This window comes from Amphibalanus amphitrite, unplaced genomic scaffold (genome assembly GCF_019059575.1).
Source record: "Amphibalanus amphitrite isolate SeventyFive unplaced genomic scaffold, NRLGWU_Aamphi_draft 000964F_arrow, whole genome shotgun sequence".
NCBI classification, from domain to species: domain Eukaryota; kingdom Metazoa; phylum Arthropoda; class Thecostraca; order Balanomorpha; family Balanidae; genus Amphibalanus; species Amphibalanus amphitrite.
Window position 1 is genome coordinate 224,546 of NW_024882458.1, and position 24,974 is coordinate 249,519.

A 24,974-nucleotide genomic window follows, 5' to 3' on the forward strand; every position below is an offset into this window, starting at 1 on the left:
GTTGCCCGCAGTCCCCGTTGATGGCCCGGTCTGGGCAGACGTCCGGTGCAGCACCCTCCATCTTCCGCAGGATCTTGGTGACCTTCCCTATGGCTGCCGGCTTGTTCAGTTCTCCGGTCGCCAGTTCGCGGAAGCTCCTTTTCTGTGCTTCGGCCTCCATGGTCGCAACTGACTTCTTGGCTGTCTTCCATCTGGATCTCGCCTCCTCCGAGTCGTGCTCCTTGAGGGCGTCCCTCGCCTCCCGGCGCTCCGCCACCGCGGCCACGAGGTCCGGATCGAGCGCCCATGGCTTGGGGTCGGCGCGCGCACCCCGCGGGACGTGGGCGGTGCTGGCGGACAGGATCGCGGCCACCAGCCGCTCGCTGAGGCCCTCCACCGACATCGAGTCCGGGCGCAGGTCAGCGAGGGCCGCGTCACAGTCAGCCGCGAACCCAGTCCAGTCCGCCTTGTGAAAGGCCCATCGGCTCTTGCGGATCCTCTTCGGTCGCGCGCCGCCGATCGAGGTGTGGATCAGCTGAGGGAGGTGGTCGCTCCCCAGGTCCTCACCGACCGTCCACGTGCAGCGGCCCGCCATGTCACGGTGGCACATCGCGACGTCCGGGGCGGTCTGTCGAGTGCGGTTCCCGTAGCCGACACAGGTGGCCGCGCCGGAGTTGAGAGTCACCCAGTGATGGAGCTCAAGCCAGTCGTTCACCCGGGTCCCCACCGCGTCCGGTTCGGAACAATTAACATCCCAGACGGGGTGGTGGCCGTTGATGTCTCCGACGGCTATGACGTTGGGTAGCGATGGGAACATGTCCAGAGAGAAGTGGTCTTCCCGCTCGTCCTCAGCTGACAGTCGGGACGGGGGGCGGTACAGGTTGTATATGTCGAGTGATGATGACTCTCTTGAGGGCTGGCCTCGCATTTGGTGCGGGATGATCTTGATGGCGCACCACGCCCTCCTCTCGCCAGTGACGGCGATACGCCCTGCGACCGCCCGTCGCCGGGCGCCAACTGGTCCCTACGGTGACGTCACAAAAGCTGCCATATCGTACGCGAGTGGACCAGACTGTGTCTACGCCGCTTAGCTTTGTGATATGTTCGTCTCTGAATGCTATGATCAATTCTAACCTGCGGATGATGATTTTCAAAACGGCTTAGTGTATGTGAATGTTTAATGCAGATTTGCATGCAAAATGATGCTTTGTGTGCATATTGTGTAGCTCACGATCGGATTGGAAAACGGCCTTGTTTCGTTGTGCGGCATTTGTGTTTTTGTGTTTGAGTCGTTCGTGGGGATTTAGTCGTCATGTGTCAGAGCTTGCGATATGAATGTGTCTATCAGTGGACTGGAGAGTGAAAAATATCGAGTTACCTGCGAACGGGCATTAACTTCCCAACATTTTCATTCATTTCCTAGGAACTGGATTTTCTTTCTAGATTATGCCTCAACATTTGGCAGTTGTTGCCAAATGCACCATTGAGTGATGTTGTAAAGGTACTTACAATAGGAATTTAAGGTACTGGATATGAACACTGAGTGTTGTTAGCATTTTTCTCGTCTCGGTCCTTCGCGCATGAACGACGTTTAGCAGGCATTCTCAATTAAAATCTGTATCCCTTATTATTATCCTTAATCGCAACAAAGTGTTGGTGCTGGGACATGATGTTGGGTATTCTGTCAACGAAGACAATTTTCAAGTAAAACCTTTCCAAGCTAGTCAAAATTTGGCTTGACCGGCACAGCAGCCGCATCTTTTTAAAATAACACCGTACACATGCAAGACTGCTTATGATTGGTACACTGCCGCTCGTGTGCAAAGGCCGATCTGTTTTTCCCGACTTGCAAGTCGGGCCTGTGCATATATGCACAGGTGCTGCTTGATAGTGTTTTTAAGGTGAACTTTTCATGCACACAGCTGCTAATGCCGGGCTAGATGTGTTGTGCAAATCGTCTTGTAATGTGCGCTGTAACCATCCACATTGGTGTGTAAAAGTACAGAACCATTCTGGGGAACCGGCTGATTAAGTACCATAATTTCCAAACAGCTAACTGCAGTGTGCCATGTTTGTTCGTGTCCGTTTCGTATGTAGGATAATCTGAGTCTGACACTTCCTCGTTCTCGATGATGGCATTATGGTGCGTAGCATTGCACATTATATGTGCTTAATAAATCCTTCCTACTGCCTTCGCCTGAGTACATCGAGACATTGTATGCGTTTTTCATAATTATTGGTGACTGTTTTGTTACTAGCTAAGTCTTGCCTCTGCTTATATTTACAGTTGTTTTGCACACCTACCGGATGTGGTCATGTTAGTTGCAGCGTTGATTTGATTCAAGAATCCCCTGATAATCTGTGTTCGGCTCGAACTACATGACAATACACTCGGTCCATCACATCCAGCAGCGTGCTTTAGGTGCCGGGAGTGTTGATGGTCACACTTGGAGCGGAAAAGTCGCGTAGGAAAGCTGAAGGTCGATTCGCGTGTTCTACCTTTGAACGATTGCGAATGGGCAATAAAATTGCGGCTTTTATCGAGGTGAGGTTTGGTTGCATGACCTCATAACACCACATATCTGGACCGTGCGCGCTCTATCGTTAGTCGTGACCTCTCGTCCGCCCGTTCCCGTGTCGCCGTGAGCGGCCCAAATCAGGAGCGGCGGGCCGTCCGTCGGCGCCGGCGCTCTCGTCACGCTGGCCCCGTCATCGATCGCGACGGGCGCCGACGGCTGGCCGCCGTCACCGACGCGCCACAGGCTCCGGGGCTGCCGCGGTGTGCCAGCAGCGCGCGGGCGACGGCGGCGAGACGCTCGGGGCGGCGGTGAGACGTGACGGTCGGGCGTTGCTGGAGTGACGTGACGTTCAGGTGTCTAGGTGACGTTGTGACGTGACGTTCACAATCGTCGAGGTGACGTTCGGGCCCGACGCGACGTTCGGTGGCCAGTGAGGCAGTGGGGAGACAAAAGCGGAGAGTGGAGGACGGTCTGCCGCGTTCAGCCGCCGCTCGGGCACGGCGGTGTGAGGCCCCGCCGGTGAGTGCAGCGACTGGTGCAGCGGCACGTTACACCGGCGACATAGAGGCCAGTGGTGAAACGATTGATACGTGATCGACAGATACACACGCCCAGCCACGACGTCCCCGGTTCGCACGCCGTCCACGCTGCCCGTGAGTTAGATATGTGTCGCCCGGGTCGCACCTCTGGTATGTCTGCTCTGTTGTAAGATGTAGGGAAGTTGTGACCTCGTCACTTTGTGTGTTTATCTCCTCACACTTTTTATCTTTGCTAGTGAAATTTAGGACACGCGTCTCGCGTGTAGTCCGGTAGTTGTTAGTCCCACTGCAATACATTTGATAGTTATTGGTTTTTCTACTATATATTAAAATGAAAGATTGACCACCAACACTGCCAGCAATGAGCCATCGGACTGACCTCACGACTGACCCTTTTCCATTTCAGGGACCTGCTGAAACGGCAGCCATGGATCTGGACAGGAACGCCGTGCTCGAGATGTACGTCCAGTACTTACCAGGTAAGTGTCGACCAGCCGTGTCGCAGCGAGAGACACGTATACAGAACTGTGACGTCAATAACCACCGCTGAAGCGGCTATCGATGTGCCAATAGTAAACGCCGTGCGTCAATTGTTCGGCTCAGCGCATAGATGGAGCGGTGCTTGTTCTCGCCTCACATGACGTAAAAGGGCGAGATTCAGTTATTGACCTGAGGAATTTACAGTGGGGGCGTCGAACGAATCGAGCACAATAATAGGCTCATGGTCCCTGGGGCAGAAAAGGGTAGAGCAGAAAGTACCGGTACATGGCAGAGCGAGTGAGTACCGGTACAGGGCAGAGCGGGAGAGTACCGTGACTTGGTAGAATGAGAGTACTTGCCTACCGAGACAAGATAAGGTATGTGTATCTGTGTGGCTGTATGCGGGTTTAGAGGGGGGGGGGGGAGCTTGCATCCTTGAGGCTCCTGCTGTCGTAGTTGATGTATAATGCGCTATTTTTTACCAGAAATTCATTGGAGAAGTGTGTCGCCCGACCTACAGATAGTATCGTTGTATCCCAACTGTGGTGGTCAGGTCCGATACCTAATTAGGCCCTGGTGTTGTACCCCCCCCCCCCCCCCCCGACCGTCAGAAGGTATGTTAGGCAGTTCCGTGCGGATTTGGCGGTGCACTGACCAGGTCCGGTCACTGGTTCACAGAGAGCAGCGAAATCAACTACTGGATGTTCGCCATGATTGCACTGGGGATGGCCTTCATCGCCTTCGTCGTCGCCTCCATCTACCTCATTTGGTGGGTCACAAGCACTATCGCAACAAGGGCGTTGCGAATAATTCACTGAATATATTCAGTGAATTATTCGTAACATGATTGGCCATGAATGAGCATTGAGCAAGCTGCAAGTATAACCAATTCATATTTTACTCACTGATGACATGACATTGTTCATTATCTTGCTGGTGTTTGCTGCTACTGTAATGTGGCTGTGTCCCGTCATACACTTTTGTGTATAATGCGAAAGAACTTTTCTCTGAAGTAGATCGTCTCCTCCATTGCCGTTGTCGCGTATCCGTCTCCGCACGCAGTCGACGGCTGGACGTAACAGTCTGGGTATTTCTGTCACGTCGAGGCCGGGAGAGGGGGAGGGGATGTTGTCTACCTGTCCACGCGCCAGCGTCTCAATCGACAGCCAGCCGTTTATATTTACAGCTAGGGGCGCCGTACCGTCTCAATCGACAACCAGGGGCGCCGTAGGGCGCCGTGCATATCGACGCTCGACAGTCCAAGGGCTGAACAAAAATCGTATCAATAGAAAATACAGCCTGGTGCAGGGTGCTGTAGTCGTTGTCTCGTTTAAAACAGTCCGGTGCCGTATAGACTATCTGTAAGAATCTTGGTATAGACACTACTGTCTCAACTGACAGTGTTCCGGCCATATAGTCGCCTTCTGGCTGGACAGTATTCGGGACGTAAAGTCACTGTCTCAATCACCATTCACCAGTATTAGGGCTACATATTCACCACCTGATTCGACAGGTGGAAGGCGAGTTCAATGGGATGATATGAGACATTCGGACGGTGGAGGTTACGAGCTGGAAAATCGTGTGCTATCACAGTGGCACGGCACAGTTGCCACGTGCTGCATAAATGCCGTAGTACATATGTTATTAATTCGGGTAACGATCTTTCTTTGCATGTTATGTAATATCACCAAGTGGTTTAAGGTCACTTTAGACTGGCTTCCTCCACCAGTCGGTCCTTTTTCGCGGACGTGAAAATTTTAGCCCGAAGTCAGCTACGGTAATTATGCCAAGTGACCTGATGACCTGGAGAGGTTGACGGTTGACCTCTCGCAAACAGTGATCCCCTGCATTCGCGACGTCAAAGCTCAGTATTTCATCAATAAGACGTCGGTTCGCAACTCACCAAAGGTCACCACCTGCTGAAATGGCTTTCCGAAGTGTGCATGTAGTGTGATAAACAATTCAGTAGATCCATGGCCCGTGACCTTAAGTCGCTAAGAAGTTAAGAAGTTGCATAATATTAGACTCCATCTCCTGTATGCCGTATGTCTGTATGCCGCTGACCGTGCCCCCCCCCCCCCCCCCATGTCCGCCTCTGACCGTGCCCCCGTCTGCCCGCCAGCTCGGACGAAAAGTCGCGCACGCTGCGCCAGGTGGCGCGCACGGCTACCGTCACATCTCGCGTAAACGTGCCGCTGGAGAACGGCGCACGCTGGCCGGCCAGTCGGTCACCAAACGACGACAGTGCTGAGGAGACTCAGCTGAGCGGCAGCGCCGGGCCGCCGCTCACCTGAGCAGCCGAACTGAGCGGGACGGAACTGAGCGGCAGCGGAACTGAGCAGCGGAACTGAGAGCCGAGTCACAGCGCCAGCGCCGGGTCGCTGACCTGAGCATGAGGCCGAACCTGCTGCTGACTTCAACATGAGACTGCTACTGACCTGCACGCCGGGCCAGACCTGAGAACTGCGCCTGGCCGGGACTGGACTGAGCATGGGACCGCTGCTGGCCTGAGCACCGCGCTGCAGCAGGCCGAGTGTCGTACCGGGCCGGCGCAGACAGTGTGCGCTTCTGATCACTGTAACTGGAGGGCGATCGTGCGGTACGCGGTGGTAATGCACCTGTGACTCTCGTGGAAGCACGAGGATGGGCCAAGGCGCGGACAATGGCTAGCCACCTGGGGATTGGTGGGGGCAGATTGGAGGACTCCTATCTTCATTAGCAGCGACACAATGATTGTTACTTCTGAAGTAGTAGGAAAGCGGAAGACGAACTCCTTTCACCTTCTTGGTTTGCTGCTGTCGAGTAGCGCCTCTTTCCTCAAGACTTGTTTCTTGACTCGCCGTATTTACATAAGTCGATGATTGGGTAGGGGATTTAGTTACATTGCATTTTTAGGGACGATATTGCCGATGTATTTTGTCTACGTTTGTGGTAGATATGACCGTTACATTTTCCTCTAGTTCCTGTGACGGGGACCCCAACTGAACCGCTCTGGATTTGCCGCTGCAGTATGCGTAGCTCTCAACATAGGTATATGTCGCGCGCATCCATCCAACCATAGCCGGACAGTGTCTGTTGGCGATCCATACCCACAGCACAGGGTCTCTGGGCGGTCTCGGTAGGTAAATATGTTCCGTACGCCGGTCGGCGGAGGGCGACGGGTACATTGTGAAATGACGTCACAGTACGTGACGTGGACAGCGTTAAGTGACGTCACAGTAAGTGACGTGGCCGTGGTGTGATCGACTCCTGAATATCGATGACATTGCTGTTGATTGCCTGGGCCCTCGTTCACGGCAGCACGCTGCCAACACATTTCGCGAGCTGACGTAACAAATTGTGGTAATGTTGGAGATACGAGTTTGTTGATGCCTCCATGGAAACCAAATTTGACACGTGTGCTGGCAGCGCGCTTGCAGCGGCCGTGAAACAGGTCCCAGACATCAGTGGAGTGACGTGTACAACTGGTGACATCAGATGACGCATGGTGAGTCGTCAGGGCTATGACATGCATTCATGCCGCTTGGACAAACTGCTATGATGCCATTAACGTTCAAAATGAGCTGCTACGGTTTTCGGACGCCTTGTTCAGTGTCAGACTTAGCCGTGACAATTCGCTGAGCGTGTGCTTACGTGCGAATGTTAAAATGCGTGTGAAATTTAAATAAAATGGAAGTAAGGATTTCACTGGAATACAAGAAAAATAGCAGTTCGGTTAGATAGACAATCCTGTGATTGGAGTTTTGTACAGATGGAACCAGAGTCGCACCACACACATGTCTACGTCCTACCGGTGGCGTAGCGAAGGGGGTACCTATGGTCCCTAGGGACCCCTCTTGGGCCTTCAATGGGCCCGCCCCCAAAGCTGATGGCAGGGCCCTTTGAAGATTCAAAAATTCCGGGTGGGCCGTTTCAAATCGGGGAACCCACCCCACATGTATGGGGACTTTACCTACGTGCCCATTTCTTATCCAATTTTTAGGGCGGACTTCACCCACTTTATTTTTGGTGGGCCTCTTTTTGTTTTTATTAAATATTTATTTCTTATAGTTCGGTTAAGGTCCAAGCTAGTGAAGGACCCCTGCTAGCTTGACGGGGGCCCTCTAAACTAAAGAAAGACCCTCTGGGTACACGAGAGGGCCCTCTGAAAGTGTGAAAGGGCCCCCTGATCACTTGAGGGGGCCCCTCTTACCTACCGAGGGGCCCTCTGAACGAGTGGAGTTGCCATCTGAAGCGAGCTCATGATGGGGCTCCCTGACTAACATCCGAAGGGTCCTCTGTTAGTGTAAAGGAACCGCTATTTGTGTGAGAGGCCCTTTTTGGACCGAGAGGGCCTTCTGTCGGTCTGAGGGCCCTCGATTGGCCTGAGGGACCCTTTGTTCGTCCGAGGGGCCTATATCAACTGGAGGGGCCTTTTCCCCACCTGAGAAGGTCCTCCGTCAACATGAGGGGCCCCTGCCAGTCTCAGAGTCCCTCTCCCGACCTGGGAGAGGCCCTCCGCTGTTCTGAGGGGCCCGTGCCGGTCTGTGGGTCCTTCGATCGACCTGAGAGAGCCCTCTGTTCACCTGAGGAGCCCTCTGTTGATCTGTTGGTTTCCGACTGTTGGTCTGATCCTATGTCGGTTCGAGGGATCTCTGTCGGGCTGAGGGGCCCCTATCAGTTTGAGGAGGCCCTCAAATAACCTGAACGGGCCCTTTGTCTGCGAGGGCCCTCCGTCGGTCCGACAGGGCCCTCTGAAAGTGCCAGGGGCCCTTTTGTCGGTCTGAGTGGCCCTTATACCTATAGACGGCTTACATGACCCTCAGACGGCTTACGAGGCTCTCGTGTGGGCTGTAGGGTCCTTTGACGGTCTGAAGGACCCTCATCCGACCTACGGCTACGGGGCCCTCAGTCCGCCTTCGGAACCGGCTGAGCGACTCTATGAAGCAGCTATTCGTGGGCCTATCTAGCAGGGGCCCATGGACTGCTTGTCCTCTCAGTTCTAACTTTTTATTTTTAATAATTATTTGTATTTATTTGGGCCCCCTGCGAAAAATAGTGGATGAAATCCGATGACTTTTTGTATTTTGAGGGGGGTTACCTTGGGCCTCTTGGTTCGAGGAAATCCTGGCTACGCCCCTGCGTCCTACAGACATGCCTAGGACAGGCGAGTGCTACACTTGCCTGTCTACAGCTTATCTGTAGATGGCGAGTGCTTGCACATCGGTGTCCCAATCACGGGTCCGCGAGCCCCGCCCCGATCTCGGAGATCGATGCGGCCCGCCCGTCACCCAGTCACCCGGAACAGGCAATACGGGATCAATCTCAGTGCTCGATATTGCGGACGGCACCAGAGCGATCATAATTACCTACGCTCTCGGTCCGCAGCACCAGAGGTGATCGGAGGCAAAGCCAGCGATCTGTGTGATCAGCTGGAAACTCACGACAAATCGCTGGGGCCGGACGTGGTAGACTGTGTGTGTCGTCAGCTTTGTTTAGATTCCAGTCCAGTTTGGCAGGGTGGTGACACGTAGCGACGGAATGGTCCGCTGAGTCAGACCTCCTAACGACCGCCACGCCGCCGTCCCACTGCGTCAACCCATCCCTACGCGACCCAGTGTGTCAGCTCACCACTGCACCAGTGGGTGGAATGGTGGGAAAACAGAGCGCCTGGGGCGATTTGGTCAAGGATCTTGAAATTCGCTTGACCTAACGTGACAGTCTACCTGTAAAACGCACCAAGAGGTGGAGAATGTATAAATAATCATGTGACCAGAAATGCCCTCCGACGCCCTGTTTTCAGATTCCACCCACCAGTGAACACACCCCGACCACAGTCAGCCAACTCGGCACCAGCGATCTCATCCCGGAACTAACTACTTCCGGCTGAGGGCAGGCTAACTTCTCGACCCCTGGGCCGCGAGGCAGAGTGGGATTAGTTGATAAAACAGCAGTTTGGCCGCGACGTGTGAGGGAGGGGGGGGGGGGTTAGTTGCTAACACAGCAGCTGGACATTGGCAGCGGTGCGGTGCAGACTTTGGTCTCTGATTCAGCACGGAGCGTCCATCTATAGATAACCGGCGGAGCAGTGCCGGGAGAGGAGCTTTGCAGCCGGTCGCCCGGCCCTGAATGTTGGGAGGCCCGACCACAACGCTGTCCCACTGGCGTCGTGTTGTCAGTGATTTACTTCACGTTTCTGAGAAAAGGCAAACTGGCATTATGACGTTATATTTATTTCCTTCCCACTCGCAGCCGGTTAGTTAAATGCCCGCTGATTCAATAACACCCCACCCATTGCGGCAGCACACACCAGCTTATTCACAGCACACGGCCAGGCCTGGCGCAGCGCTATCAGAGCGAGGAAGCCGGCTATCTGTGGTATGTCGACCGACTCATCAATGCGCTTAGAGGGCCAGTCAGTAGCCCAGGGTCGGAAATTAAGTCGGCCAGAACGACCAGAGGATCGTAAACGAACACAAGCTAGTGGATATAGGTAACTGTGCTGTCCATGAAAAGGACGAGACAATCTTGGTCTTGCTGTGGCACACTGGCATAGGCTTGACTAATCATAACAGGTTGATAAGGGGAATCTGTCTGGACATCACGATCCATAAGTCGCGACTAGCTGCCTACGGGGGATCAAATCTGCAGATGGGGAAATAGCGATATACTCTATTATGTTTAACAACCAACAAACCGAAGGCACGGACTGCTATAACTGTATCCCGACGATTTCGATGACGCGGTAGGTCAAACTCCTGCAATTATGGCTATTTCTGAAACGGAAACATTTGAATCACACCTACTTTTTGGGTTGCTCGCTAAATGCCCCAGCACGCGCGGTACATCGGACCAGTTAGCACATCGAACCAGGGGCGCCTTACTGCGGTCTGATGCTGCAGCAGACTCGCCGGTTCCAGCTTATCAGCACGTATATGACGTAACTAGTCACCGCGCCGCTGGAAGGACCGGCCCGCGTCCACCGCTCTCCGTCACGTCTGCCCACCACCCGGTGAGCTGGCGGCCCCTCCACCACCGGCACAGTCCCGTCCGGCCCACCTCGTCTGCTCCTCGTCCCGTCTAGTCGTCCTTTTTGGTGGCGCCGCCCGCCTCGCCGGCGCGCTTCTGCAGCTTCTCGTGCTCGGCCATCAGCCGGTCGTACTCGCGGCTGGTGCTCTCGGACTGGCTCTGCAGGGCCTCCGCCTTCTTCAGCGCCGAGTCGCGCTCCTTCTCGGCCGCCGACAGCAGCTTCTTCAGCTCGGTCACGGCCTTGTCGCCGTCTGCCGAGGACAGGTTCTTGCCCTCCATCAGCTGCAGAACAGACAGCGGGAGACGCGTGTCAGCGGTGAACCTACAGCCGTTCCAAAACTCACTACCTAACCATCAGTCATCAAACCTGTCAGTGTTGAGACTTAGCCGGCACATCAGACTGTCAACTTCAGGCGTGTCTCACATTGCCACCATTATACGACAGTGAAATACAGAACACAGTTTGGCTAAATTCATTTTACGTTAGGGGGAGGATGTAGAAAAAAGGCCGGAAAGGATGCCGTTATTTTCATAAAACTTGACTTCGACCCCTTTTTATATATGCCACTTTTTATATATGTCACGAGAAAATAAAGCAGAAATATTAAATACTGATAAAACTTTGAAGGCATTCTGATACTCGGGATGTTACATGAGGTTTTTAAGTCGGGTCATATATTTGAACATTTTGGTTATTTGAATGGTTGTCTTGGCGTATTGTGAGAGTTTGTGAGGTTTGTGTTTCTCTTGCTCCTAGACGTTTGGGTTCGATGTTGTTATTATAAGTCGTGACTGCCGTGAGGATGTTTTTATTTATATTTTTAAGATGTCATTATACTTTTCATTATGGTAGGATTTCCCCGCAACATTACAATTTTGGACACATTGACAGAACACCACCACACCACCTACGATCCCCAACAGAGGCAAGCGCATGGACCGCAGGTGGGCCGCCTTGACCTCTGCACCGGCTCAGTCTATGGGTACCTGTCATACGCCGTTTAGCGGCCGCCTACCTTCTGGGCGGCGTTGGACGCGCTGACGGCCTGCCTCATGGCCGCCTCGTTGCTCGCCTCCAGTGACGCCTGTTTGGAGATGAGCGTGACCAGCCGACGCAGCACCCTGGAAACGCCGGCGGCGAGTGGGTGAGCGGAGCACCGCCGAGCGCACATAGCACGGCCCCCCGAGACCGGCACACGACACAGTCAAGGGTCAGCTAAACGTCATGACACACCGAACGCACTTTTGTGAAATCATTCAACCAATAGCTTGCCTTCCATGGCAATCATCCCAATCGCAGATATACAAATTACACAGGAGTGACATCAGTAGGTTGAATGGTGCGCTGGTACTCGCTGCACTTACAGGAACAGGAAGAGGGCGAATCCCGAGATGAAGAAGTTGCGCTGTGCGCGGAAGAGTTTCATGTGTTTCTGCAGCTCGGCGTCCAGGTGGTCACGGGACACGTGTCCCTCGGCGTCCTCCGTGTAGCCGTACTTGGCCATCTCACGAATGGCGTCTGTCGGAGGCATAATCGGCGTCACGAGATCACCGGAAAACGACTCCCGATTCCCGAAGCCATGAGGGACAAGACTCAAATGGCAGACAACAATGTTTATGATATAGTTAATGATTATACGTTATATATGATCAATGTTAATAATTATAGTATACTGCATTGCTAGTCAAACATTTGAACTGCTGTCAAAACATTGGAGATAAGATCAAAGCTTTGGAAATAGTTCTTGCCTAGTCGCCCCACTAACTTTGTTGCTATTTTTCATAAAGCAATTACATTTTCTTCACCAGACAATTACCTAACATGAAACGTTCTTCCTCTGCAATTTCATTATCTGAAGAATCAAATAATACTACCCCTTAGGCCCTTACAGACGAAAATGAACCCAAGAATCCAAACTGGCCTCTTCCACACACTGAGCTTACCTAGAAAGCAGAGCCCTAAAATCACCATGAACACACAGAAGTAGAAGAAGGACTGTCCTTCAATGGCCTGGAGAAAGCGAGACTTGATGATTGAATTCCATCTGAAAAAAGATAATATCTTTAAAACAAAGAACATTTGAAAAATTGATTTGCATAAGAGAGAAGCAGGCATTTAGTAAATAATGTATAAGCCTTACTTGAGTTGGATACCAACACAATAAACCAAAATTTCAATGCATCTGAACACCTTTATCTTTACAAATGTTAAGCTGAAGAAGTAAAAAAAAAAAAATAGTATGGCTACTCCCTTTTGTGTGAGCCTCAGATCATCACATGCCGAACACGCTACCTACCTCTTTGCAGAAATGAAGGGAAGAAGCAGCAAAAGTACCACAACTATTTCTGTGTACAAAAACCCAGCAATCAGCGTCCACTGAATACTCATGTTGATGTTGATGTTCTTTCACGTATGTGATGAATGTTTCCTGTGAAAAAGATCAGTGGAATAGTTAGGTGAAAATCTGGAATCAGAGATCATGGTCCTGGGCCAGTTTGTTTGACATGCCATACCTTAGGAAATAGTTCACTTTTACCATGGGGTTTTGAGCTGGAATAGCACTTTTGTAGCTTGAGCTGAGACTAGCACAAATCATAAGCTTTTACAGACCGAAGATCACCCTAGATGAATATATTCCATTTCTTGTTCTGAAAAGAGTGTCTTGCAGAGCAATGTGGGCCCTTAAAGGAACGCAGCCACAGCATCATCAGCCAATCAGCATGCTGCTTACAGCCAATGGGTTTGTTCTATACACAATATGAGTGGTCAACGCATACTAAGCTTCTGCATCAAACAATGTTTTATATAGAATATTGTTCTTCTTATATCAAAATATAGAAAATAATCTTTTTAACAGCATACACGACTGATGTGATGAGTCATGAGTGATGGCTTTGCTTTATTTTAGAATACTTTTGTGGAACAATCTGTGAGTGTGAATACCTAACTGAATGAAATGAAGTTATGATTAGGGCCTAATGATAGGAAGCATTATGGGTATTTGTCAAGATAAGGTCCAATCTATAATTGTGGTGATACTCAATACTCAAAAGGTATTCAATATATATTTCGGGAGAGAAGGCTTAGTTGTCGTGATGGTGATTGTGATACAAATATGAAACAGTGGAAATTTTAGGCTGTAGGTTTGTAGGTTTTAGGTTGTTAGGTTTGTAGGTTGTAGGTTTGTAGGTTGTAGGTAAGTCAGTCGGGGAAACTATGGCAAAATCTGCTATTTTTAGCAGTCTGCTATTTTTGACAGAAATCTGCCAAAAATGGGTACGCATGTGACGTCATCGTACCCAAATATAGGTAGCAGATTTGGGTACGGCCCCATACAAAAGCAGATCTACACCCTAATTGAAGCAAATGCGCATCAAATGCCTGGCAGATTCATGATGAGAATAGTGCTGAGAGTGATCTCTGCTATTTTTGTTCAGATCCGACTATTTTCAAATTCATTATTTGAAAACAGTCGGATCTGAACAAAAATATCAGAGGACATTCTCAGCACTATTCTAATCATGAATCTGCCAGGCATTTGATGCGCATTTGCCTCAATTAGGGTGCAGATCTGCTTTTGTATGGGGCCGTACCCAAATATAGCAGATTTGGGTATGGTACGATGATGTCACATGCGTACCCATTTTTAGCAGATTTCTGTTAAAAATAGCAGACTGCTAAAATAGCAGATTTTACCATAGTTTCCTGGACTGAAGTAGGTTGAGGTAAGGTTAGGTCAGGTTTGATTATGCCATTTCCTTTGATTTGCGAGACATTTAAGCATCATTTTTGGATTCAGGATGTCAAATGTGTTAAATAATGTAGCATTGTGAAAAATTATCCTTGAAATCTTTTTAGGACTTTATCTTGACATTTACCGCATTTTGCAACAAACTAAAATCCCCCTAACAATATATTAATATAAAACAAATAAGCAATGAACCCAAAACAGTGAAAAAGAGCAGACTCCTCTTTCACACACTCTCACTTTCCCTCTCACACCCTCTTATACGGCCTTGCTCACACCCGGCTCACACCTCCACGGACGTATAGCAACGCAACCACCTCCATTCAGGTGAAGCCGACAAGGCGCCATCTTACGTTGCCAAAAACCGTGCTCTGGAAGGTCATCGAGCCAATACAATTAGATTTGCGTCTAAACGGATGATCGAATCGAGATGCTGGTGGTACTGTTCGACGGGTAATGCCTTGAGGCAGGTGATGGTGCATGTCACAGGTCATCCGGTGTCACATGGCGCGTGCCACGTGCCGGCAAACTTACAGAGAGCAATAACTTTTAAAGGGACCCTCCTACCTTCAAAAAAGTTAATGAATTGGCATGAAAGTGATGTCGCTCGGTTTCAGAAAGAGCGATAACGAATATATACTAAATTTCATCGAAAAATATTCATCGGTTTTCAAGATATTAGACTTTTACTTTTGTTTACTTTTTGGGATCTCTACTGTTCCTAGCGACTTTATTTGAAAGTACGGCATTTGTTGTGCGCAAAGCAGCATATACCACCGCGTGCTACAAAACGTTTTAGTAAAAGATTTAAAAATCGTTAGATCTCCGGCTCCGCTGATGTCACAAATTCTAAGGGGGCATTCCAATGCATTAGCCCCTTGGAATCCGAAAACTGCAAGTTTGAAATTCCATATCTCCGAATTAAAGGGACCCTCCCACCTTAACATTAGTTTTGAGTTGAGATAGCCAAGTTTGCGGCCAGGCTCAGAAACCACCATTTATCCTGGTCGCAACCCCCGCAGCTTTATGGTGTTCAAGAAATTTCTTCCCTTTACTTGCAGGGTGGGACCAGCGTGGTCCCTATCTCTTAACCATTACGGGAATCTGATGACGTCATCAGGCTTTCGAACGTCCGTTAAATGTTTGACTAAAACGTTTTGTAGCACGCGGTGGTATATGCTGCTTTGCGCGCAACAAATGCCGCACTTTCAAATAAAGTCGCTAGGAACAGCGGAGATCCCAAAAAGTAAACAAAAGTAAAAGTCTAATATCTTTAAAACCGGTGAATATTTTTCGATGAAATTTGGTAGTTATTCGTTTTTGCTCTTTCTGAACCGAGCGACATCACTTTCATGCCAATTCATTAACTTTTTTGAAGGTGGGAGGGTCCCTTTAACCCTCGCCGGACCTATTGGTTTTCTACATACGCGCCGGCCGAGGGGGGGGGGGGCGGGTACGACCCCCCCTCGCCGTTTCGCCCCTGGTGGATCTAGCGCGTCGCGGAAAAAACGAGCGTGTGCGCCGTTACGAGACGCAGAGATTGGTACCCGATTTTAAGGTCCTAGGTCAACCGGTGACCTCTGAGATCAGGTCAAGTGCCCCAAGGTACGGTTCAGTTTTTGGTGAATAACTTCGCAAAAAACGGCCGCAGAGCGCCGATTTTGGCAGCATCGTGTTTGCCTCGCTCAGGCGCGTCGAGTGATATAGGGTAAGGTGCCTAATTAGCGACCCTTTCCGATTTGCGACCTACCTCCCTACAGAAAAACTGGCAGGAGAAAACGGGGTAAAACCATCGCCAAAGGTCAGCCATACTTTGGTTATCAAATTAAATTATTTTCCGCTCGTCGATGTTTCTGCTGGGACGTTTCAGATAAGTTTAAATAAAAATGACGAGTTTCTTATCCAAAACGTGTGTGTTTAGGCCCTCTCTAATGAAAAGCGATGCACATTAGGATGATGCACCTTTTTTATTCTGAATCGACATTCCTTTTTTAATTGATTGCCGTTTTCCCATAGTGAATCGCTCAACGGTGCACACTGCACAGCATGGCGGTTAAAAATGTGTCGCAACTCATATTTCCTATTTGCGCCTGACATGGTCGCAAATAGCTCAAGAAGGGAAAGAAAGGGGAAAAGAGGGAAATGAAAATGAGGTGTTGCTGATGCTTGCAATGTGTGGCAGGGGATGCCAAATATCGTCACCGACTGCAGGGGTGCCGAATTCAGCGCGGACCTCGAATATCAAACAAGATAGCCCGCAAAATTTGGGTTTCCGCCTTCTTTTCGCCTTTGGTGCATCACGTGATCAGTTTTTACTTACGTAAATGTGTTCGATAAACGTTCCTGTTCGAGTAATTGAGTGCTTTGCGTATAGGTTACCTTTTTGAGATCATATTTCATCTTTTCAGGCGTCGCATTTTTTGCCATTTTTAATATGGGGAAACCCATAGACTTATTAGCGACCCTCCCCGGTCGCTAATCGGGAAGAGTTCCCTATTAGCGTTTTTTGCAATGGTTTGCCAAAATGCTCACTACAAATAAGTTAGTGAATATTGGGGCAGAAAATGACTACCTATATTTTAATAGAAAAATGAACGATCTCTCCGAAAATCAAGCCAGTAACACAGTGGCACCCACAGAGCGTGAGCAATGACGGTTCAAATTAAGGGGGTCGCTAATTAGGCACCTTACCCTACTTTTTGCCCGGGTCAGGTCAACTTGGGGTGTTGACCTCAGGTCAAGGTCAGGTCAGCACCCCCAGGTCACGAAGCTGGTCGAAAGAGGTCATGTTGCATATCATTCGATTCGGCAGGCCTTCCTGAGTCCATTGGTGGCTTTACCGACTCGCTAGCTCAATTTGATCAAGAGTTATTGACGAAAAACTAATATGATCTTGATGACGTCATAAATGACGTCACGCAAGGTCAACATTGCAAAAGTGACGCATCTAACCTTACAAAGAGTGCATCAAATCACGATTCTGTGTGCTTGAGATAGTTGGAGATCGTTCCCGGCGCCAGAATAGCAGTTTTCATTTTTCCCCATTGACTTATAATGGTGAGGTCACGAAAATGACCTGACCTCATATGACCTTTAGGAAAAATCCGAGATATACAAGTTGTGGGACTCATAATGGATACTAGAACCTGCAAGTTTCATTTCCCTGTGACATCTCCTCTGGCAGTGAGGGCGTTGCGAAGTTGCGACATCTGAAGACCGTGCAGAAGTTCACTTATGACGTAATAGGTCAGTGACCTGACCTGACCCAAAAATGCGGTTGGTGTCAAAAGATCCGGCTTGGATCAAAGGTCAGGTATGCCAAGTTTCAGCTCTTTATCGCCAGCGTGTTCGGAGCTATCGCGAAAAAAATCCTATGGTGGGGCCGCACCCGCCCCCCCCCGCATTTTTCGATGTGGAGAGTGCCCAAACCGGTCTTTCCAGGCTATGGACACCAATTTGGCTATCTCAATTCAAAACTAATGTTAAGGTGGGATGGTCACTTTAGCTCTACTGGGTGGGCCACAATCTGCTGTGCGAATTTGGATCACGTGACCTTTGCTGACCTCTGTAAGTCAAACGGCTGGGAGTGCCACCGAATGACTCGGACTGTGGATTGGGCTGGGCATCTCAGGACCTACATTGTGTGCGAGTTTCAGCTTGATCGGAGGTGTCCCGAATCTGGGCTGAATCCGGGCTGCAACATATGGAGTGTCGTTTATTTGTACATTTTGCCCTGCCGAGGTCAAACGGGGTCACATATCCAGCAGCGGTTTTTAACCTTCGCCCCAGTGGGGGGGGGGGGGCATATGTTACCACCCTGTCGCGATTTTTGCGTGTGAATAAAAAACCGCGGCGCGTAGAGCCGCGCCGCTTGGAGTAGCTTTTGGTACATCAATTTTGGACAATGTGTGAAATTTCTTACCCCAGGTCATGTCAGGTCAGGTCACCAGGTCAAGTTAACTGATCAAGCCTAAAAAAGTTTGCAATCATGTCCAGCCTGCAGTGTTTGTCAGAATGCTTTTAAACTTGGTGGATTGCATGCTGTTATGGGCAGGTCTACAATTTGTATATCTCGGATTTTTTATATCCGTGATCTAAGGTCAGCTCAGTGGCGTGACCTTTCCATTACAAGTCAATGGAGAAAAATGAAAATGTCTCTAGATCCGTGTGTACGCATAGGAACAGTCAAAATATTTCAGAATCACAGTGATTTGGACCACCCGTGATGACCTAGGTGTCATTTTTGCTGATAGCCTCTAGAAAGGTCATCCGCATAGGCGTAGGAACAGGGGGGGCCAGGTGGGCAAGTGCCCACCCACTTTTCGAGGTGGGGGGGCCAACCATGTGTTTTGGCCCACCCACTTTTTACTCGAGGCCCCTCGTCTCGATTTGAGAGGACGTCGTCACCTTCCAGAATAAACAAACTCGGTAAAAATAAGTTCCACGAATCCCCACGCACGGACTCCAAGGGGCCGTGATGGATCCAAGGAGGCCCTCTGTTCATACTTGTCAGTCGAAGCCCCTGAGACTGATGGCCTGAGAGGCCCTAGTGGATCTGAGGAGGCCCCAATATCCACACTGGTCTGGGGAGGCCCCTGAAACTGGCGGTCTGGGAGGCCCCTCCATCCACACTAGTCAGAAAAGGCCCCTGACACTGGCGGTCTAGCCGAGGCCCCCTACCCTCACTAGTCAGAGGAGGCCCCTCTATCCTCAATAGTCAGAAGAGGCCCCTGAGACTGATGGTCTGGGAGGCCTATCCATCTACACTGTAGTCAGAGGAGGCCCCTGAGACCGATGACCTGAGAGGCCCTTATAATCACACCAGGCAGGCGAGGCCCATGAGACTGATGGACTGAGAGGCCCTTCTATTCATACTGGCCACAGGAGACCCCCAAAACTTTCGGTCTGGGAGGTCCCTCAATCCGGCACCAGTCAGAAGAGTCCCCTGAGACTGATGGCCTGGGAAGCCCTTATATTCTCACTAGGCAGAGGAGGCCCCTGAGACTGATGGTATGAGAGGCCCTCATATTCACACCAGTCAGAAGAGGCCCCCGAGGCTGATGGCTGCCTTCTGTTCATATAACTGGCCACTGGAGGCCCCTGAAACCGGTGGTCTGGGAGGGCCCTCTATCCAAACAAGTCAGAAGAGGCCCCTGAGACCGATGGTCTGAGAGGCTCTTATATTCATACTGGCCACAAGAGGCCCCTGAGACTGATAGTCAGAGAGGTCCACTCCTAATGAATCTGAGGGGGCCCTCTATCCACATTTACACTTTTCTAGGGAGGCCCCCGAGACTGATGGTCTGAGAGGCCCTTTTATTTATACTGTCCACAGGAGCCCCCTGAGATTAATGGTCTGAGAGGCTATTCTATTTATACTAACCAGAAGAGGTCCCTAGGATTAATGGTCTAACAGGCCCTTCTATTTCTACTAGCCAGAGGAGGCCCATGAGACTGATTGTCTGAGAGGCCCTTCTATTCAAACTAGGCAGATGAGGCCCCTGAGAATGATAGTCCGAAGAGCCATGCGGCGGCAACTGGCCGTGGCCATATTTCGGCTCGGTAGGGCCCCACAGAGCTCATGAGAGCACCTCAAGGGCTCCTAAGTAGACACGCTTATCCCCATAAGGGTGCCACACCGGCTTCTGAAGGCTCCTTGTAGGCATCTAAGGGCCCTTTCCGGCCTCTAACGGCTCCACCCGCCTGTGATGGCTCCACACCAGTGTTTATGAGCGCCACACAGCTGCGCCTTTGAGGGTCATACTAGTGTCTCTTAGGGCCCTATATCGGTGGCTCTGGGGACCCCACACCGGCGCCTCTGTGGGCCACCACACCTGTGCATCTCAAGGCTCTATAGGTACATCTACAAAGGATGTACAAAGGATGTAAAGGACCCACACCGACACCTTTGAGGGCCCCACACCAGTATCTCGGAGCTCTGAAGGCCCCACACCGGTGACTCTGAGGACTCACCGGCTCCTGAGAGCACCATGTTGATGTCTAACGGCTCCACAAGGCCACTGAAGGCACCACACAAGCTCTCACTGAGCTCTAATGTCCATGTACCGGCCTCTGAGGGATTTAAGCCAGCGCATTCATAGCTCCACACCAGCAATTGTAAGGGCTTCACACTGAAGTATCTGAGGGTTCCACACCGGTGTCTCTAAGGGCCACATACCGGCATCTCTGAGGACCCCATACCGGCGTCTCCGAGGGTCCACATCTGGCGGGCACCCATCAGCGACTGAAGGTCCCACACTGTCGACTCCGAGAGCCCCATCTGCGTCTGGGAGCAACATGCCGTCTCTAAGAACCACAGCGGCTCCTCCGTCGAAAGATGGGCGTCTGCATGCCAAAGGGGAGCGGTTCTGAGACAGTAGGGCACCTACATGCAATAGAGGAGCGCCCATGAAGCCCATAGGGGCCTCAATGCGAAAGAGGGGTGCCTCTGAGGCCTACGTAACCGAAGGTTTGTTGTCAATAGTTAAAACACTATTCTTTAGTATATGGGCGTCCACATGCAATAGAGGTCTGCAAATGTAATTGATCAATGTCATGGGGGTGCATTCATAAGAAACATTCATAAGAGCCCCTGCAGGGGCTCCGGCATGGCAAAGAGAGGCGCCTTCAAGTGTCCATAAAAGAGAGACGCCTATGATAAGCGCACATTGTATGCGACAACGGGGCGACTGTGGGACATATAGGGATGTCTCTGATGACTATACATAGGGCGCTTATATGCCAAAGAGGGCGCCTATGAAGCTGATGGGGGCACGTGGGAAACGAGGAAGACATTTGTGTAAGGGTTTTCAGGGGTCATGCGCCGTTTGCGGCAAATACATTCTAAAAAAACACAGCAGCAAGACAAACCCACAACTGCTTCTCCTCGACGGACACCACAGTCACAAGACCATGGAAGCTATCTGCTTTGCCAAGGAGCACGGGATAGACATGATCACCTTCCCTCCTCACTGCACCCACAAGATGCAGCCTCTGGACAGGACATTTTTCAAGTCCTTCAAGGCCGCCTACACGCTGGCAGTAGAAGAGTACATGACCAGCTACCCGGGGCGAAAGGTAACCATGTACGAGATCGGCGAGCTCGTCGGCAAAGCGTACTTACAAGGTGGCCGCCCCGGAGAAGGCCGTTAGATCGCGAGAGCTGATCGGGTTCCGCGTGGCAGGAATCTGGCCGTTGGACGAGACCGTAGTCACGGAAGACGACTTCGTGGCTGCAGAGCTCGAGGCTGCAGCTCCTACTGCAACCGCAGCCAGTGAAGGCAGAGCGCGCCGCGCAGAGGATCACCCGCTCGAGGATGTGTAACATTGTCAGCCGCTGTAGGCCATATGTCAGAGCTTGTACGACCGACGACCGAGGCGACCTCTACTCAGAGTCGTCGACTGCGCCGGCCGCCGCCGGGTGGTCAGTCTCAGGGTCGGCTCGACGCTAATAGTCAAGTCTGACTGATGCGTCGTTAAATAACCAAGAAAACAAACAATCTCAGTCTCGGTCTCAGTCTTGGTCGGTCTTAGTCTTGGGCAGTCTCTGCCGAGTCTCGGCAGCCCACCGACGATTCGCGCTCGGTCACTCGCTATGTGACTCAGTCTCCCTTGCTCTCGGTCACTCTCCTGGACTGTCTCTATCTCTCTATCTCTTGTCTGTCTCGAGTCAAGAAATACAGTGAGGTGCCGAACTGAACTCTTTTTATCAAGAAGATTCCACGGCGAACATTTTAATTTGTTACAGGATGTGGCTGGGTCCACATCCGCAATTGAAGAAAGTGACGCAAGGCGCTCAGAAACACAACAACCAGCTTCGGAGGTCACCAAGATCACTCCACTCCGCGGTATTATCCAGGAGCTGAGTCCGATTCCGAAGGTGAAGCCGAGCACGCGTCGCAAGAGGGTGGAAAACATTGTGTGCGTGTTTCAGCTTGATCGGAGGTGTCCCGAATCTGGGCTGAATCCGGGCTGCGACGTTTGGAGTGTCGTTTATTTGGACATTTTGCCCTGCCGAGGTCAAACGGTGTCACATATCGAGAAGCGATTTATAAGGAAAGTTACTACGGCCTATGGGCCGTAGATTTAAGATTATGTGCTTTGATTTGGAGTTCGGGTAATCCCTCTACTCGAGAACTGCTGTGCAAGAGTATTTTCGACATAGCCCACAAATGACCTTAGGTCATCGCCTGACCTGGAGCGGTCAAATGGGTATTGGGTAAGTAAGATTAGATGCTGGCAAGTCGATTGGTGCCATTTTTAGCGCTCGCTCTACTGGGTGGGCAACAATCTGCTGTGCAAATTTGGGTCACGTGACCCTTGCTGACCTCTGTAGATCAAACGGCTGGGAGTGCCACCGAATGACTCGGTCTGTGGATTGGGCATGTGAGGACCTACATTGTGTGCGAGTTTCAGTTTGATTAGAGGCAGGCACGTAGCTAGGATTTGGCCAAGGGAGGGGCGGAGGAATCCCGGGGTCCTCCTTTCTGCAGAGGGCCTCCTCCCTAAAGGGGCCTCCTTTCTACAGAGGGTCTCATGCCTACATAATTACATATACAACATAATGCAGACTTTTGTTCAGCTTTCATATGGCCAGCGCAGTGGTATGTTTCTTTATTCTTACCGCTGTCGCGGTAAGAAACATACGCATATCACGAGTCTCCGAGTGGCATGGTATAACTGGAAAAAAAAAAACTCGGGCGGCGGCGGCGGCGGCGGCCGGACCGCAGCAGAGGGGGAGGATCTGCGAGGAATGGGTGGATACTGGATAACGGTCAGAGTAACACTTGATGTATTATCATATATCGTTCAAGCGCTTATTTGCGGTTAGCGGCGGGCGTGCGTGCGTTGCGGGCGTTTTTTGCGGCGGTGTTTGCGTTTTTTTGCGGTTTTTGTGTTTGGCGGCGGGCGGGCGGGCGATGCGGGTGTTTTTTTCGGTGTTTGCGTTTGGCGGCGGACGGCCGTTTTAGCGGCGGTTTGCGGTGGGCGGCCGTTTTGTTTGCGGCGTTTTGCGGTTTGCGGTGGGCGGTCGTTTTTTGCGGCGTTTTGCGGTTTGCGGCGGGCGGCCGTTTTTTGCGGCGTTTTTTTGTGGTTTGCGGCGGGCGGCGGTTTTTTTGCGGCGTTTTGCGGTTGCCGGCAGCCGGGCGTTATTTGCGTTGTTGTGGTTTGCGGCGGGCGGCCGTTTTTTGCGGCGTTTCGCCGTTGGCGGCGGGCGATGCGGGCGTTTTTTTGGCGGCGGTGTCTGCGTTTTTGCGGTGTTTGCGTTTTGCGGCGGACGGGCTTTTTTGCGGCGTTTTTTTGCGTTTTTTTCTGCGGTTTTCGGCGGGCGGGCGATTGTTTTTTTTTTGTGCGAAGTTTGCGTTTGCGTTTTGGGCGTGCGTTTTGCGGTGTTTGCGTTTGGCGGCGGGCGGGCGGTTTTTCACAATTAAAGTCCCAACCTTCGGATCCGCAGAGCTGTTCGACAAGCGCTGCCCGGGCCTATATCGTTCAAGCGCTTAACCGTATTCCGGGCGGGCTCTGAAAGACTCTGAATCGGGCGGGGGCCTTTTTGGCCCCCGTCAGAACTCGAAAAGCACGAATCGTAGCGACAAACGGCAACGGCGTTTGATAGTTCGTTGAACGACTTACAACTTTTGTAAACAACTTTTTTGGGTCAGGTCAATATTGAGGTCGCCAGAGGTCATAACAAATAACATGGTTTATAACGACCTACATAGATAGGTCAACTTCAAAATCTGACCTAGGAAGGTCACGCTGGGTACCAATCGGCGCGTCATGACCAGGCGAACGGTTTGGTACACTAACAACTATTTAGCCCCATCATGTCGTGATTTATTGGCTAAAAACTGTTGATGACCTCACCTCACCTCAGATGATCCTTTCCGGTGCCCCTGTCAGTAAATGCCACCTGGGTGCGTACAGATCAGATAATCTGACGTAATTCAGAAAGAATTGGGTAGTTTTGACTCGTTTTCTCGAAGCAGGACACAGTTCATTATATTTTCCAATAGGCTTGTCACGATTCTGACCTGACTGACGTCTGCAAGATTAAAACTATACGGTTATCGATTTTTTATGTGTGAATGATGCCACGTTTACTTGCTGTAAGTAAAACATGGTTTCGTTAGTAAATTTTCCTAGGTCCAGGTGGTTTGCTTCATTTACGCCGTAGATGAAACAAACAATCGATGGATAGGTACATATTAATTTCCCGGTCAAATAAATTATTATGAGTTGTGCGAAGCATGGCTATGGGAATATCACCACGGTCTGATAAATGGTTTGGGTAATTGCATCCATCGTAAAAATACCAACACAGCCACAGAGGGCTTCCTCTCTACAGAGGGCATCCTCTGTAGAGGATGCCATGCTTATGAATGACAGGGCACTGCGCTGCCTGTATTGTATGTATATGGTTTATGTGTGTCAATGTGTTTCACTCTGTAATGCCCACCGAATGGTGGTTAGTGGGAACATGAAATAATAATAATAATAATAATAATCCTCTCTGCAGAGGGCATCCTCTCTAATCTCTACAGGGACCTCCTCTCTACAGAGGGCTTCCTATCTATGTAGGGCCTCCTCTCTTCAGAGTCTCGTCTCTACACAGGACCTCCTCTATACCGAGGACCTTATCTCTGCAAAGGGCCTCCTCTCTTCAGAGGGCCTTCACTCTACTGAGGGCCTCCTACCTACAGAGG

The 24,974-nt window shown here is 50.8% G+C and overlaps 2 protein-coding genes across 15 annotated transcripts; one reads left to right on the forward strand and one right to left on the reverse strand.

Annotated features, from left to right (window-relative positions):
- Positions 1-2,380: 2,380 nt before the first annotated feature.
- On the forward strand, positions 2,381-7,187 carry LOC122368645. The gene is made up of 4 exons (XM_043342799.1): positions 2,381-3,151; positions 3,444-3,516; positions 4,196-4,286; positions 5,640-7,187. The coding sequence occupies exons 2-4, from the start codon at positions 3,465-3,467 to the stop codon at positions 5,809-5,811; spliced, it is 315 nt and encodes a 104-aa protein (XP_043198734.1). The 5' UTR covers positions 2,381-3,151; positions 3,444-3,464; the 3' UTR covers positions 5,812-7,187.
- A 2,521-nt stretch (positions 7,188-9,708) lies between these two features.
- LOC122368640 (B-cell receptor-associated protein 31-like) lies at positions 9,709-21,596 on the reverse strand. Of its 14 annotated transcripts, none has more exons than XM_043342786.1 (6): positions 21,398-21,596; positions 12,823-12,954; positions 12,470-12,570; positions 11,891-12,044; positions 11,542-11,647; positions 9,709-10,807 (listed from the first exon to the last, which is right to left on the reverse strand). In XM_043342786.1, exons 2-6 carry the CDS (start codon positions 12,912-12,914, stop codon positions 10,577-10,579), a joined length of 684 nt encoding a protein of 227 aa, XP_043198721.1. In that variant the 5' UTR covers positions 12,915-12,954; positions 21,398-21,596; the 3' UTR covers positions 9,709-10,576. The 14 variants fall into 14 exon arrangements, with proteins under 14 accessions (XP_043198721.1, XP_043198726.1, XP_043198722.1 ...); XM_043342791.1 differs by lacking the exon at positions 21,398-21,596 and adding an exon at positions 14,628-14,689; XM_043342787.1 differs by lacking the exon at positions 21,398-21,596 and adding an exon at positions 14,564-14,625.
- Between the last annotated feature and the right edge of the window lie 3,378 nt (positions 21,597-24,974).

Coding starts and splice junctions, on each gene's coding strand:
- LOC122368645 (XM_043342799.1), top strand. CDS start 3,465: ATGGATCTGGACAGGAACGCCGTGCTCGAGATGTACGTCCAGTACTTA. Junction 3,517..4,195: donor GTACGTCCAGTACTTACCAG/GTAAGTGTCGAC, acceptor ACTGGTTCACAG/AGAGCAGCGAAATCAACTAC. Junction 4,287..5,639: donor GCCTCCATCTACCTCATTTG/GTGGGTCACAAG, acceptor TCTGCCCGCCAG/CTCGGACGAAAAGTCGCGCA.
- LOC122368640 (XM_043342786.1), bottom strand. CDS start 12,914: ATGAGTATTCAGTGGACGCTGATTGCTGGGTTTTTGTACACAGAAATA. Junction 12,571..12,822: donor CCCTTCATTTCTGCAAAGAG/GTAGGTAGCGTG, acceptor ATCTTTTTTCAG/ATGGAATTCAATCATCAAGT. Junction 10,808..11,541: donor CGTCCAACGCCGCCCAGAAG/GTAGGCGGCCGC, acceptor TCTGTTCTGCAG/CTGATGGAGGGCAAGAACCT.